The sequence below is a fragment of the Schistocerca cancellata genome, chromosome 9 (assembly GCF_023864275.1).
Source record: "Schistocerca cancellata isolate TAMUIC-IGC-003103 chromosome 9, iqSchCanc2.1, whole genome shotgun sequence".
NCBI lineage: Eukaryota > Metazoa > Arthropoda > Insecta > Orthoptera > Acrididae > Schistocerca > Schistocerca cancellata.
In genome coordinates this window covers 498,265,324-498,281,777 of record NC_064634.1, presented here as the reverse complement: position 1 = coordinate 498,281,777, position 16,454 = coordinate 498,265,324, and the positions used below count along the sequence as shown (strand labels likewise).

The following is a 16,454-nucleotide window of genomic DNA, read 5'->3' as shown; positions in this document are numbered from 1 at the left end:
TTTAAAGGTTTCTGCAGAGGTGGTGTATAGTGGATGGTGGTAGTCCATGACAGAAGTAGGAAGTGAACAGGGTGGAAAGTTTTATTAGGTGGTGGTGTGCATGCTCTAGTTCCTGGCGCATAAGAGTTTCGATATGTGACATAGGACCCAAAAACTTGTAATTACATAGTAATCCACCAACTAAAAACTGATCCCAACCACATAATTCTAGCTGCTGACAAACGCACCATCACTGTTGTTTTGAACCACAAGGGTTACCTGGCAGAAGGACTCGGCCAACTATCAGATTCATCCACTTACAAAACCCGGCCACAGTGACCCCATTCCAGAAATCCAGCAGGATCTCCAGTCTCTCCTCAAATCCTCAGGCTCATCCCAGAACCTCTCCCCACAGGCCATCACTCTCCTCACCCCTACCATTTCTCACACCCCTGCCTTCCACATGCTTCCTAAAACCTATGAACCCAACTACCAAGGAAGCACCTTTGTGGCTGGTTACTGTGTCTCAACTGACAGAATCTCTGCTCTCTTAGACTAACACCTTCAACCTATTACCCACAAACTACCCTTTTATATGAACAATACCAACCATGTCCTCCACTGACTCCCCCCAGTTCCTGTTCCTTTCCCAAGTCATGCCCTATTCATCACTATTGACGCCAACTCCCTTTACACTGGCAGCCCTGATGTCCAGGGCCTTACCCCTATCTTTCTCTATGCCCGATGGATTCCAAACCTACAACCTCCTTCCCAGTCGCCACGACCAATTATATCCTCATCCACAATTACTTCTCCTTTGAAGGCATCACCTACAAACAAATCCAGGGCATGCTACGGCAACCACATGGCATCATCCTGTGCCTATCTATTCATGGGCCATCAAGAGGAATACTTTCTAAAGACACAGAATCGCAAACCCGTCATCTAGTTCAGATTCAATGATATCTTTGTGATATTGATCGAGGGTGAGGACACCCTATCCACATTCCTCCAAAACCTCAACACCTTCTCACCCATTCACTTCAGCCAGTCTTACTCAACCCAAGAGGCCACCTTCCTCAATGTTGACATCCACCTCATCAAAGATGGCTACATCAGTACCTCCATCCATATCAAACGAACATTCCACCAGCAATACCTTCACTTTGCCAGTTGCTACCCATTCCAAACCCTCCCAGCCTGGTACAAAAACAAATCTCCCATGCCTTTTTTCTCCAGTCACCCACCACTTCACAAAACCTACCGTCCGACCACAGGGGAGCATTCCCCTTGTGACTCAGTACCACCCAGAGCTGGAGCAACTGAATAACTTTCTCTGCTAGGGTTTCAACTACAAGTCATCATGCCTTGAAATGATGAATATCTTAGCCACTATTTTTCACAACCCTCCCACAGTGATATTCCACTACCCATCAAACCTACACAAATCCTTGTCCGTCTCTGCAGAGCTCCTGCTCCCAACCCCTTGGCTGCATGCTCAAATTCCTGTAATAGACCTAGATGCAAGACCTGTCCCATATACTCTCTCTCCACCACCTATTCCAGTCTGGTCACGAGCATCACCTATCCCATTAAAAGCAGGGCTACCTGTGAAACCAGACACATGATCTCCAAGCTACGCTGCAACTACTGTGCTGCAGTCTACATGGGCATGACAACCAACAAGCTGTCAGTCCGCAAGAATGGTCCACGACAAACTGTAGCCAATAAATAGATGGACCACCCCGTCGCTGAACAAGGAGCACAACATGACTTTCTTTGTTTTAATGACTGTTTCACAGTCTGTGCCATTTGGACCCTTCCCATCAACACCAGCTTTCCCCAACTGCAGAGGTGGGAACTCTTCCAGCAATGTATCATACATTCCCGTAAGCGTCCTCGCCTCAACCTTTGTTAGTCTTTGTCCTTTGTCATCTAGCCCCTTCCTTGTTCCCATTCCAACTCTTAAACAGCTCTCTATTCCACCTGTGCACCCATAGTCTTCTCACTTCTTTCCTTTCCTGATACCTGCCCCCCCCCCCAACCCCCCACTCCCCCCCACCCTCTGGTCTAATCTCCCGACTGTATGTCGCTGCCCTATCATCTCTCTAACTCATCCCTGTTTGTTCCCACAAGCAGCACTTTACTGTCCCCCAGCCCTACCCTGTTATCCCTCCCCCTTTCTGCCCCAGCCTCTTTCTTACCCCCACCACCCGGCTGCTTCTCCCACCACGTCCGGCTGCTCACAGTCTGTCTTCACCAGCCAGAGACTGTGGTCATGTGTGTACCTATCCGTGGCTCATCATCTCTGCCACAGGGTGAGTAGCAACTATCCTTTTGATAATATTGTCACTTTCCACCCTAGATTTTCCATTGTTTGATATTCTGAATACAAGGTTTAAATAATGAGGAAAGTGTCTCAGTATAGGATACACTAAACGTGGACACATACTCAAAATGTGCTACTCGCTCTATTAATGTTTTTGCAGAAAGTAGAAGGCTGTTTTCAACAAATATGAGAATGGTAATACAGCTGAAAATGAGAGTGTTTTGTTGAAAAAAGTTACATATTTTCCCACAACTGTGTCTTATTTTGCAATAACAATGTCTTCAACATCACAGTAAAAATAAACACCATGTTCTTGCACTACAAATAAACAAGAACTGTAAGACACAGAGGAAACTGAAAGACAAGTACACATAGGTCACATGTACCTGGATGTTTCTTGTGCTGCTAGGGAAGTTGTGGACAGCCTTGTAGAATTAAGAGAATCTGTTGCTTCAGTGGTGGCATCAACAGCATCTTCAATCAACTGTTGGTTTGATCGTCGTCCTGATAAACGGCCTGTACTGACACCTCTCCTCAAACTTCCTGAATTGCTGCTGTTTGGACTCTCACCACTTGGCTGTGGACAAACATCAAAGATAGTTTCCAGTATCCCACATACTTCCCCTGCAAAACAGCAAGAATCATTTATGTATCTGAAACATTGACAAGCTCCACAAACGTAACCTGCTCAAAAGACTCAAAATACATTTAAAAATCATATATGGAAAAACATTCTCAAATAGTTTTTATACACATCATGAACCATGGACTTTGCAGTGGTAAGATGACTTATAAGCCTCTGTGAAACAGACAGCTATACCATAGGTGCAACCACAATGTAATGCTGTCTGTGGAGAGACCAAACTAACCTGTGGTTACTGAAGAGGGACAGCAGCCTTTCCTGTAGCTGTAGGCCAACAGTCCGGGTGACTGACTGATTTGGCCTTGTGCAGTTCCAGGAAGAAGAGAACTTCTGCTTAAGCGAGTGCAGGGATACAAATAAAGATAATGGAAAAATAAGTCTAGTAATAAATATAAATATAGGAATGTGGGTAAGCCATTATGATCAGCATCATCATAGCCAAGACAGATATGAAGCAAACACCCACCAGGTAGTACAAGTTCATAGTCCTATTACCTCCAAAGATCATGAAAAGATTGAAAAAAAATTATGACTAGGTAAAACATATTATTCAGTTACTTAAGAGAGATGAAAATGTAATTCTGATTGGGGACATAAATTTACATCAAAAAAAGAAAGAGAAGAAAAAAAATAGTAGGCAATCATGGAATAGGGGAAAAGGAATGACAGGGAAAGCTGCCTGTTGTATTATGCAAGGGTAATAATTTAATCACTGCTCACACTTTATTTAATATTAACAAATTGGGACCCTTACAAGGTAGGACTGATTGAAGAGAGCGAGAAGATCTAACAAAGCCTGTCGTGTTTCATCACTGGATCATTTGGTCTGCACGAGAGTATTACAGCGTTGCTCAACAAGCTCCAGTGGCAGAGACTGTTACACGAGAGCCTGGTTGTCTGGTTGGTTTGGGGGAGGGGAGCAACTGCGAGGTCATCAGTCCCATTGGATTAGGGAAGCATGGGGAAGGAAATCGGCTATGCCCTTTCACAGGAATCATCCCAGCACTTGCCTAAAGCAAGTTAGGAAAATCACGGAAACCCTAAGTCAGAATGGCTGGACATGGGTGTCACCTGTCGTACTCCTGAATGTAAATCCAGTGTGCTAACTACTGTGCCACCTTGCTTGGCACAAGAGAGGCATTGTGCATCATAAAGAAGTTTAAAATGGAAATTAAGAGAGTACTTTCCGGAAAGAGTCTCTCAACATATTTCTTCATCCCATATACATCTCATGAAATGACCACGATGAGGAAATTCGAGAAATTAAGAGCTAATACAGAGGCTTACGAACAATCATTCTTCCCAAGTGTGATTTGAGAGTGGAACAGGAAAGGGAGGAACAGCTAGTGGTGCCAGAAGTATGCTCTTGGCCACACACTGTCAGGTGGCTTGTGGAGTATGATGTAGCTGATGTAGCTGTAGATACAATGAAAAGACAGACATTTCATAATCAGATTTTTAACTGCAAAATATTTCCAAGGGCAGATGTAGACTCCCACCATAATTTATTGGCTATGAATCACACATTAAAATAGAAGAAAAGTAGGAAATTAAAGAGATGAAAGCTGTATAAATTGAAAGAACCAGAGGTTGTTGAGACTTTCAAAGATGGTGTTAAGCTACTACTGAGTAAAATAGGTAAATGATTACTTGAAAATCTCATATAAAGATGTGAAACAAATACTATCTAAGAGATAGAGGGGCTGGCCAGTACTTACCTCAGCTCAGTACAGCTGATAGATAACACAAAACAGAACAGAAAATTTACATTCCTAGCTTTCGGAACTTTGTTCCTTCATCAGGGAGGAGAGAGGGGAAAAAAGGGAAGAAGGGAAAGTGGATTTAGTTACTCACAACCCAGGTTATGAAGCAACAGGGAAAGGTAAACAAGGAGGGTAGCAAGGATGGAGGCATGGTTGTCAGAGGGAAGCCAAAGATATTCTGATAACCATGCCTCCATCCTTGCTACCCTCCCTGTTTACATTTCCCTGTTGCTTCATAACCTGGGTTGTGAGTAACTAAATCCACTTTCCCTTCTTCCCTTTTTTTCCCCTCTCTCCTCCCTGATGAAGGAACAAAGTTCCGAAAGCTGGGAATGTAAATTTTCTGTTCTGTTTTGTGTTATATATTGGTTGTACTGAGCTAAGTACTGGCCAGCCCCTCTATCTCTTTTGTAGTATTTGTTTCACATCTAAAATAGGTAAATGAAATACAATAGAAGATGAATGGTACCTTTGAGAAATGAAAGAGTGAAGACAGCAGGCAAAATGTCAAGGCTGAGTAAAACACACAAGATACTTAATTTAATTCATGAAAGGAGAAAATATAAAAATGCAACAAATGAAGCAGGCAAAATGGAATACGGATGTCTTAAAAATGAGACTGACAGGAACTGCAAAATTGTAGCAAGTATGGCTAGAGCATGAATGCAAGGCTGTAGAAGCATGCATGACTAGCAGGAAAACTGATGTCACCTACAGGAAAAACTGAAAAGATCATATGAGAAAAGAGAGGAAACTGCATGAGTATTAAGGGCATAGATTGCAAATGAGCAATAAGCAAAGATGAGAAAGCTGAAAGGTGGGAAACATACGTAAAAGGACTCTAAAAATGGGAAAAAATTGTTGAAAATATTATAGGTAGGGAAGTGGAGGTAAATAAATATGAGGTGGAACATATGACACTGTGAATATAATTTGACAAAGTGGTGAAAGACCTATATCAAAGCAAAGTTCTGGAGTAGATTACATTCCCTCAGAATCATTGAGATCATTGGGAGACCCAAACAAGACAAAACTAATCCACATGGTGAGGAAGATATAATACATGACAATAAAATTGCTCTCAGGTTTCAAGAAGAACACAATAATTTCATGATGAAAGGAGACGAAATGAATTAAAATTTGTGCTGCGGCCGGGACTCAAACCCTGGTCTTCTTGCTTGCTAGGCAGAAATGCTAACCATTACACCAAATGCTAACCATTACACCACCGCAGTACAATGGTCAACATTGCTGCATGAACTACCTAAGCTGAGTGCCCTCCCCAACACAAATTTCAATTCATTTTTCCCTTACATACTGTCACTACTGCCAGGGCTCTCCAATACTGGCAAGGATCCCAGCACTGGACGTGATGGGATGTCCTTGTACATTGGTAATCTCATAGATCTTATAATTAAATCTTTCCCTGAGACATTTAAGTCTCTTTTTATTATCTATGATAATGATCAAAGCAGACAAAGTGAATTAAAATTAGCGTTGCGGCTGGGACTCAAACCTGGATGCTGAAAGGAAGGATACCAAGCATGAAGATACGTATAATGGCTATCCAGAAGTAGACTTTCAGGCTATGAATAAAATACTGGAACAGTTGATCCAAATGTGTTAGAAAAATCTTAGAACTTGACCTTTGTATTACTTCTCTCCACAATCACTATTGAGATTTAAGCATTTAACTTATCTCACAGCAAGCTGCTGATTTTCTTCTGCACAAATTTCTGCTGTCAGATTCAGACACAATAGATGAGCAATTTAACCTTTTGCCAAAAATGTTGTTACAACATTATGAATCCAGTTTTCTTTCATATTTGGGACATGTGCAATGGAAGTTGAGAAAAAAGTGCCCAACATCTGGGATAAAATCTTGTAACAGGAAGACACAGCTTTATTTCATGCAAAGGACAATGTCCAATAAAGACTTAAAATGCACTATTTCCAAAATTCATCCATTAATCATCAAAATGACAAAAACTGTAACTGCATACAATTGACAAAAAATTTGAATTCCGAGAATTAGGCAAGGTCCATCTGGAGCATTATTACACACGAAGTGAATCAACTCAGCAAGGCAAGTGATACTGAACTCCCAGACGCCAGTACCGGTGAGACAGATGATATGAAATTAAAATCAACGGCTACTAAATTATTCGTAACAGTAGCTGAAACCGGGGACCAAAAAAAAAAAATCACCCATTGAAAGCAGCTTCGATAAATTTACTTAGGCATATAACGTATACACCACCAGGCACAAATTTTGCTGACTAAGCTGTTAGAGAGGCTATAAAAATTATGACATTAAAAGGTAGAAACTCTTCTGGTTACGATGATATCTAAGCCAAAGTACTGAAATCATGTGCGAACTTTCTAGTGCCACTCTCAAGTTACCTTCGTAATCAGTCGATGCGTCATGGAGTATTTTCTAAAAGACGGAAGCATGCAATTGTAACATCAAGGTACTAAAGTGGAGATAAGTAACTGATGTTTTAATTATTGACTGATCTCACTTCTTCCTCTCTTCTGAAAAATTTTTTATGCCGCACATAGCTCATGTGGAAAAATTACTGTTGTGCTATCCCTTTCCCACCCCCTCCTGATGATTCCTGTTTATGTGACTTGCATTCTAGTCCAAGCTGCCAGAAATGGTGGGCATACGTGTTTGAGGTGTGGTCACTTGTGTGAATGAATGTGTGTGTGTTTTGTTTTCTGAAGAAGGCTTTGGCTGAAAGCTAATGTGTAAGTGTCTTTTCATTGTGCCTATCTACAACTCAACATCTCATTTTTACAGTACATAGCAATCTATCTTTTCCTTATACTGTTGATATACTAATGAAATAACAACATTATGAAATGGGTAGATTGTTACCATGTACAGGAGGCACTGAGTTGCAGACAGTCATAACAAAGAGACTGCTAGACATTTGTTGTTATTCCAACCAGTACTTTCCATTGTTTGATACTAAAGGATTACAATTTTAAGAATAAAGGGACCATATTTATTTCACAAGCAGTGTCAATCCACTGTTCTGACAGCTCTTTTTTCCAAAATCCAAAACCAATCTGCCAAATGGACTTTCACAATACAGAAGTCTGAGGATGAACCACTCAAGATGGCTTCACCCACCATAAGCTGTTACCAAATATTGTACAGTGCATGTAATTTTATTCCAAATGTATACTATTGGTGAAAAGTCAGGAGCTGCTATGATTTGCAAGCTGTCATTTAAAATTTACAAATTAATGAAATGTTTGAGTTCAGCATCTAGCCAGCATCAAGCTCATTCAAGATTGTGAACCAACTGAGATGGATAACACAGAAATGATCACATAGGTAAACCGGGTGGCACACTTTGGTTCTTTCGCAGGCTACAAAGAAAACTGCTAACAAACCACTTCTGTGTCCAATCCTAGAATGTTGCTGAAGTGTGTAGGATCCATCCATACTAACATTACATATGTGGAAGTAACTCTCTCTGCTACATTTTCATGACTTAAACCATGAACTGGTTTAGGTGAAATTTGGTATAGAGATAGCATCAACCGTGAGGGAGAACACTGACTACTTTAGAAAGTTGCAATATTTTTCTGAGTATTATTAATATTTTTAAATGTGAGTGGGATGCAACTGACGATTGCAAGGAGTCGGCAACTGAATGTTTATAGATAATTCCACGACAGTGTGAATCCGATAATTACTCATGTGCATGGTTTCTTAAATTTTAGAAGCACTTATTACACCACCTGCTGACTGGACAATTTTTATGGTTAAACTGTGTGGAGGTACATCAATAAAATATAATGGTAAGCTCAAAAACCGTATGTAAAACTATTACATTGGGAGAGCCTTGATTGACTCACAAATTAACTGAGGGGTGGGTTATGGGACAAAACAGTGAGGTCATCAACCCGCAATTCCGAAGTTGCTTGTGGAAGAGAGAGGGTGCCCTTAAAGTGGACAAATTCAGTCAGAGGAGTCAATCTATAAAATGATGAATTCAAAACACACACAGTAGAAGGCATAAATGGGTAGCCCAAATCTAAACACTGGAAAAATAGAGGAGTAAAAGAGTGGTCTTCCCATGGGGGAGTGATCATGGGCCCCCAAACGGGAAAATGCGAAGAGAGATCCCAAGCACAACCACCAAGCCCCTGAAAATAAACACAACTTTCATGGAGGAAACTGAGGACCAGTTCAACCATCCATGAATTGTCTGCTAATAGTAAAATTAAGGAATCTGGAGGACTATACTTTGTATGAAAGGCCAAAATAAGGGGATATTCCACCAATGTATGGGACACAGTCAGACTGCCTCCACAACCACATTGATAGTGTGAAGTTTATTACTGAGAGCAGCAGTGCACCAGATGTCATTCCACTTTTCGGCAAAAGGAGATTTGACGTAGATCCACAAATCCGCAGCTGGACTCACGAAAGGGATTGGAGGTAATTATCTGCTTCTCTAGTCAAATGGTCAGCCAGTTTATTCCCTGGGATGCCCACACAACTTTGCACCCAGAGTAATTAATACGACTGAGTAGACAGCATGGCCAAGGACAGAGAGAAGCTCATGGATAGCAGAGACCAAAGGGTGAAAAGAGTGGCACTGATCAATAGCCTGCAGGCTACTCAATGAGTTGGTACATATTAAAACACTATGGAGGGAAGCCTGAGTAATAAAATGGAGGGGGCCTGTTTATGGCTAGCAGCTCTGCTATGAACACAGTACATGATCCAAGCAATAAATTGTGTTCTAAGCCAGTAGGAGATGTGAAAAATATCCCACCTTATCTACCATCTTACAACAATCAGTGTAGAAGATAGTAGCACCCTGGAACTCTGCAAGGATGGAATGTACAAGATGCAACAAGACTATAATGGGGACAGATACTGTAAGTCCCTGGAATAGGTCCTTCCTAATCCGTGGTCTAGGTATCATCCAGGGGTGGCGGGGGAGGGGTGGGGAGGGGGGCATTCCATTGAATGGAGGGTGGTTGGTTGATCATAGCGTCAAACGTGTGACCATGAAATAAAATTTAGTGAGACGAGCGTGCTAGCCAAGACATCGCATTATATGCACGTATGTATAGAGAGGCTGTAGAGATTTTTAAACACCACAATAATTTTAACAGGAAAGAAGAAGGCTTGAAGTTAGATAAGATATGGCGATCGACTTTGTACCAAAGATGTGACAATCGATTACCTTTGATCGAGAGTAATGACGCCAGCCAGAGATAGTTTTACTGTTGACAACATGTGACGAGTGGTGGTGCCCTCTACGTGCTCTATATAAACAGGACCTCCACGGCCTAGCAGCCAGTAGTAGACTCGCCTCAGATGATGTTGCCCGCAGCTGGCAACGAAACATCTGGGAGAAGTATTTCTACTATTGGACTACGGCCTCTTAGCCCGGAAGTTTTAATTACTGGTGGTTGGTTGGTTGGTTGGTTGGTTTGTGGGGGTTTAAGGTTGGTTGGTTGGTTGGTTGGGGAAGGAGACCAGACAGCGTGGTCATCGGTCTCATCGGATTAGGGAAGGATGGGGAAGGAAGTCAGCCGTGCCCTGTCAGAGGAACCATCCCGGCATTTGCCTGGAGTGATTTAGGGAAATCACGGAAAACCTAAATCAGGATGGCCGGACGCGGGATTGAACCGTCGTCCTCCCGAATGCGAGTCCAGTGTCTAACCACTGCGCCACCTCGCTCGGTGGGGTTTAAGGGACCAGCACTGAGTGGAGGTGGAGATCCTGAGAGACAGAAGTGAGACCCATTTCAATCAGAAATCCCTCCTGTGGGCGGTTATCAGGAGGGAGACATCACTCATTTGGAAAGAGTGACTGGGTGCGCAAGATGATCAGAGAATTGACAAATGGTGATTGTGTAAGACACCAGGAGTTGGCTCCATCATATTTGTACAGGGGGAATCCACACTTCTGCAAGGAGATTGACAATGTAACTAGTGTGAAAGACACTATGGTGAACAGGGTCAAGTTTTTCAGAGTGGAAGGAGTCACTGAGCCATAAACCTATCATAATCTAATCTGGACAAGACCAGAGCATGGTGAAGATGGAGAAGAGTAGCATAGTCTGCATCCCAAGATGTGTAGGCCAGGCGGCGGAGAGCATTAAGCTTCTGCATGCATGTCATCTTCAGATGGCAAATATGAGGCAGCGACGTCAGCTTTTTATCAAAAATAAGGCCCAAGAAATGGGACTGTGCTACAACATCTAGCAGCTCATCACATAAATAAAGTTCTGGATTATAACCTGCATTTTGGAGGGAGAAAACTGGAAGTCATGGGAGACAGCCCACACCAAGGCCTGTGTGATGGTACCCTGGAGCTGGCACTCAGCAGAGGTTACTGAGTGGGGGCTGCAGCAGATAAAAAAAATAGTCGGCATACAACACCAGGGTAACCAGAGGTCCAACAGAGGTTACAAGCCCACTGATGGCTAAGAGGAAGAGTGTGAACATTTAAAACAGAACCCTGTACGATACCATTCTCTTGAAACTGAGGGGTGCTGAGAGAAGTGCCAACTTCAACTCGGACGAGCCAGTGGCATAAAAACTCGGGATAAAAATCTGAAGTGGGCCGCGAAAGCCTCAGTCGTGGAGGGTAACTAGCATGTGACAGTCCCAAGCCGTGTTGTATGCCTTATGCAGGTCAAAGAAGACTGTGACAATGAGCCGGCAGTTAGTAAAAGCCTGTCTGATTGCTGTTTCCAATCTGAGTAAATAGTCAGTTGGAGATGGTCCCTCCTGGTAGCCACACTGATACAGAGACAAAAGGCCCCGAGATTTGGGTACCCAACATAATTGGAAGCTAACCACCCTCTCAGGCAGTTTACACACTACATTTATCATGCTAATCGGGCGGTAGTTGTCTGGAGTCATTGGGCTCTTCCCGGGCTTATGGATGGAGATAGAGACATAGTGCTCTTCCCAGGTTTTAGGACTGTCACGCCACTGCGAGGGGAAGGCACCTCTCAGCCAAGTACAGTTGAAGACCCTGAGTAGAAGTTGCCTCAGTGTTGGATCATCTGGTTGTGGATGGAATCCAGGCTGGGGCCATGTCATGTGAAAAGGTAAGTGCCTGCAACATTTCCCATTCAGCGAAGGGTTCATTATATATTTCAGCTTGGTGGGGTTGAAAGAAAGGGGGCTCTGTTCAACTCGGCGTTCTGGCGGAGGTGGCAACGCCTTCAGAAACTTATTATTAATATTCTTTATTTTACAAAATGCCTCACAAATTTAAGTCTGACTTAGTGCATAGTTCTAAGAGTGCTCAAGCTGGAAAAGTTACCCAAATCCAACAAATCTCAGAAAATCTCAGCTCCACTGGAGCTCAGATGCAGAATGTCAAGCGGCCTTTAGATTAGAGCTAGAGAGACAATACAACAGTCACGCATTTTAGACACCAAGCTTCACACATTTACTATACTTTTTTTATGGTTGATGACTCACAATGATTGCATCATTTAAATGCTTATGAGAAACAGAGAGATGTCACACCTTTACATGTAGAACATGAAAGGGTTCTAGTGAGGATGCATTTGACAATGACCTATATCTACACCACTGCACACAGATATAGATTACTATCTCACATACTCACTATCACTCATCATAACAAAATTACTAATACGAGGGTGCAGCTGCAGATAACACATAGTTAAGGATAAAAATGTTGTTTTATGATTCAGCAATTGTCAAGTGCCATTTCAATTTGTTAATTAGTATATAATTTAGTTATAAAGTATGAAAAAGTAGCTAATGAGATTAGAACCAGTGATTTTAAAATCACAACACTGATACACTACTCATTCTGTTGGCAGCAACTATGTAAATACACTGCAAGCATTTTATTTTTAACAGTGTTTGCAAGTTTTCTTAAACTTCAAAAGTCATTTTTGTTTTCTTTTTTTGAGAATTGCACTGTACTGCTTTATGAAACTTGCCCAGGCACTGACCTCCAAATCCTGTAAATATGAAGAAAATCAAAATTGACAGAGCAGTCCATGAGATCTCCTTGTAAAAATTTAATAAAGTTACAAGAAAATCTTTAAATGTAAAAGCATAGGAGCATGTTCATGACACACTGAATGTGAATTTCTTTCCCTGTCACTATTGTTGGTCATATGTATAATTTGAGAACAAAATGAAAATCACATAGTTTGGAATATATATTAAATATAATATACAAAATATTACATTCCACGTGTCAAAACGTACTTGTCTTTTTTAAAAAGGAAATAACTGAAGAGGCATACAACATAATTCCATAGTCTGGAAGTGGTGTTATTCTCAGTTAATGAGAAGTTGTCAATAACAAGTCAATCTTGCTATCTCATTATTTCACTAGTGTTTCACTACATATTTTATGTCATTTATCCTGTTTTTCATTGTTTTCCTTTTTCTTGACCTACTACAGATACTGCTGAAAACATGAGCACTAAAACACTAAGTTATTATAGCCAATTTCACACAACACATTATAACCCATGTGGCGTAGTAACAAACTTGACCACTCTTGTATCAGTTCTAATGTGCACAATCCCCTTTTAGGTACAGATTTTTAGTATACAGAGCCTAACTTCACAAACTTGGTCCTGCATATTCAGAATACATCTCCTGAGCAGCTTTCACTTACCTTATAGGAGACATAATTTTCCCAGGAACGCCACCAGTCACTTGCAATGAGATACCAGAACTGTCCCACCCTATAACCACGTCTCTTCTCTCTTTCCAGCCAGCCTTTCACAATTTCTCCCTCTTCTTCACGTGATACTGGACGTAGCCCCAAAACAATGTGACATACCTGAAATACATCAAGTTATAGTAAACTTCTACTCAGTTTCAAGAAACCCAGCATGAGTAGGTGGTCAAATTTGGTGATTTCACAACAGAATCTTCTATGACAGACAAGTATTTATGAATGCTTTACACACACACACACACACACACACACACACACACACACACACACACACAAAGTAATATGTATTCTAAATTCCACATTACTGCTGAAGAAGTGAATGCAAGAGTCAGCTTACTGTACGGATCAATGTAAATGCATGTTCTTGTATACACTGACAAGTAGTGTGGCCTGCAAGTGACTGACCATTTTACAATTTCTTGCTCTAAATGAAATCAAGTAGTGATCTAGAAATTTAAACACACCAGATATCATAAAAACCATGAAGTCAACAGGGTCTCATAAAAAATAAGTGTGAGGATGGGTCATCCACCAATACACAACACCATTACTAATTTATTCTTAGACTCATTGGGTTCAGAAAAATCAATATAGTAGACCTCATGGATGACTGGGTGGAACAAAGATATGTTGCAAGTGGGCATACACAGGAACTCAAGAAAAGTAAAGATAACATCCTGAACAAGGTGTGGTATGTACTTACATAAGAGACACAGTAAAGTTTGAACAGGGAAAGGGACGAGGGTGGGGGTGCGGGGGAGGGAAATCAGCAGTAGATGGGCATTTGTGCAAGTTGATCTTAAAGTTGCAACGTCACTAAGGCTCGATGGTAGTTTGCCTGACTGCCAAATTCAAAAGTAAAAGAAGCTAGAGCGTACATGACATTCCCATATGTGACCAGAAGAATACTGGTCAGGGTATCATGGATTCCTATGGAAGACAAAACTGTGCTGGATTAGCAGTACAGCTCACCATAAAATGTGCAATCATCATAACTGCCCACTTAGCAAACCACTGACTACTTCATTTTTCCCTCACTTGAATCACAATAAAATTTAATGAACAATAAAAAAAAGTTGAAATAACTTTTGGGAAAGCAGTCGACAACTTTGGTTTTCAGAGAAGTTCTGTAAAGGGAAAAGCATGTGCGCACACACACAGGTGTGTGAGCACACACGTGAGCACAGCAAATTCTTGTGCCATCACAAACCCAAGATGACACATCAGAAGTTATCAACAATTAAGTTAATAATTAGTGGGTGAGATAGCATAAATTCTGTACCTCTATTTTTTGACAAGTGTGAGAGCAGGATCCCCTGCAGAATTTAAACAAAAACAATTCTTGATAACTTCCGATGTCTGTCATCCTTGGTTTGTGACAGCACTATTTTTTACAGTGTGTGTGGGGGAGAGGGGGGAGAGGGGTTTCAGTAAAGGCTCTGGGAAGTCAAACTGGATTTCTGGGATGGGGCCCCAGCAGTGGGCGGGCTTTGTGAGTGGATGCATTAACTACCATGTAAACACACTCTCCGGTTTATAATTATGACAGTGGAGTGACTATCATCTTGTTGGGATCAGTTCAGAGGTGATTCTATTTTTCCTGCAGCCACAAAGTTGGTCTGATTGTAAAGGACTGAGAATAGGAATATGACACAGATAAGAAATTCTTCAAAAGTTGTCAAAGGATACACATGTGGATAGGAGAAGTATTACTGTTAGCCTCGGTTACAAAGTAAACTAGGCAGAAATCAATGTTGGTTTTGAGACGGCCTGGTCTGCCAGGCAGTTGGTGATGAAATGTTTCTACTGTAGAGACCGTGTAAAGGAAAGGAGGTCTTTGATAAGACCAGCATGATTGAAATTCAGTGTGGGACTAAGGACAAGGCCTTTGAAGAGGACAAACGTCTGTAGGACGTAGTCTTAGAGAGCAGGCTGATGACCTCGTCAGGATCTTTTTGAGTTTTGGATTCTGTTGAGGAAGGAAATTCTATAATTTCAATTTTAGTATGTCTGCAAAGCATGGTTTGGTGGCTATTACAGGGCAACAGACTAGTTTACTGGAGATGGTTTGGGTCTATGTGGGTTAACGTACTTCAAGGCAAGAGAATAGGAGGTTCGTAGTTTAGTCTATTCAAGGTGCTAGTGTGCACGTTTGTTGGGTTTTTCAAGGACATGTATTTGATCTGGAAGATGAAGTCCTGGAATCTCTCGACTGTATGACAGGAGTAAAGGAGTAGAGGTAGTAAACGAAGACTTGTGCCATAGGGATGCAGTTTATCACAACCAAGTTGGTGAAGATTAGGGACTGATAAAATGTGAATAGGTGCTGGTCTTTGCAAAAATATGGATTGCAGGTAGAAATGGTAATTTGAATGGTCACGCCATTGGGAATGACTCCTTGGATTAAACAGCAATTTTGGAATAACGTGCAAAACTAGGTTTTACAAATGATGTGGGAGCACTCTCATATTGAGACAGGTTAAACGATCATGGTAGACAAGTAGGATACAGAAAACATAGTCAGGAAAGGTCAGTTACATGATAAATCAGTCTAATCTAAAAGCCGTAAATTCAACTAAATACCTAGGTATTACAACAATGAAGAACTTAAATTGGAAGGAACACACAGAAAATATTGTGGGGAAGGCTAACCAAAGGCTGCGTTTTATTGGCAGGACACTTAGAAAATGTAACAGACCTACCGAGGAGACTGCCTACACTACGCTTGTCCGTCCTCTTTTAGAATACTGCTGCGCAGTGTGAGATCCTTACCGGAGAGGACTGACTGAGTACATCGAAAAAGTTCAAAGAAAGGCAACACGTTTTGTATTACCACGAAATATGGGAGAGAGTGTCACAGAAATGATACAGGATTTGGGCTGGACATCATTAAAAGAAAGGCATTTTTTATTGCGACGGAATCTTCTCACGAAATTCCAATCACCAACTTTCTCCTCCGAATGCGAAAATATTCTGTTGACATCAACCTACATAGAGAAGAACAATCACCAA

The 16,454-nt window shown here is 41.5% G+C and overlaps 1 protein-coding gene across 1 annotated transcript in view; it reads right to left on the bottom strand.

Moving 5' to 3' along the window:
* The window catches only part of LOC126100361 (ubiquitin carboxyl-terminal hydrolase 32), a 228,826-nt gene that overhangs the window by 165,803 nt on the left and 46,569 nt on the right, over window positions 1-16,454 (bottom strand). Inside the window, exons 9-10 of the mRNA XM_049910971.1 lie at window positions 13,377-13,544; window positions 2,695-2,885 (exon numbers count right to left, since the gene is read on the bottom strand). Coding sequence (XP_049766928.1) covers window positions 2,695-2,885; window positions 13,377-13,544 — 359 coding nt within the window. The remainder of the gene's footprint in view (window positions 1-2,694; window positions 2,886-13,376; window positions 13,545-16,454) is intronic.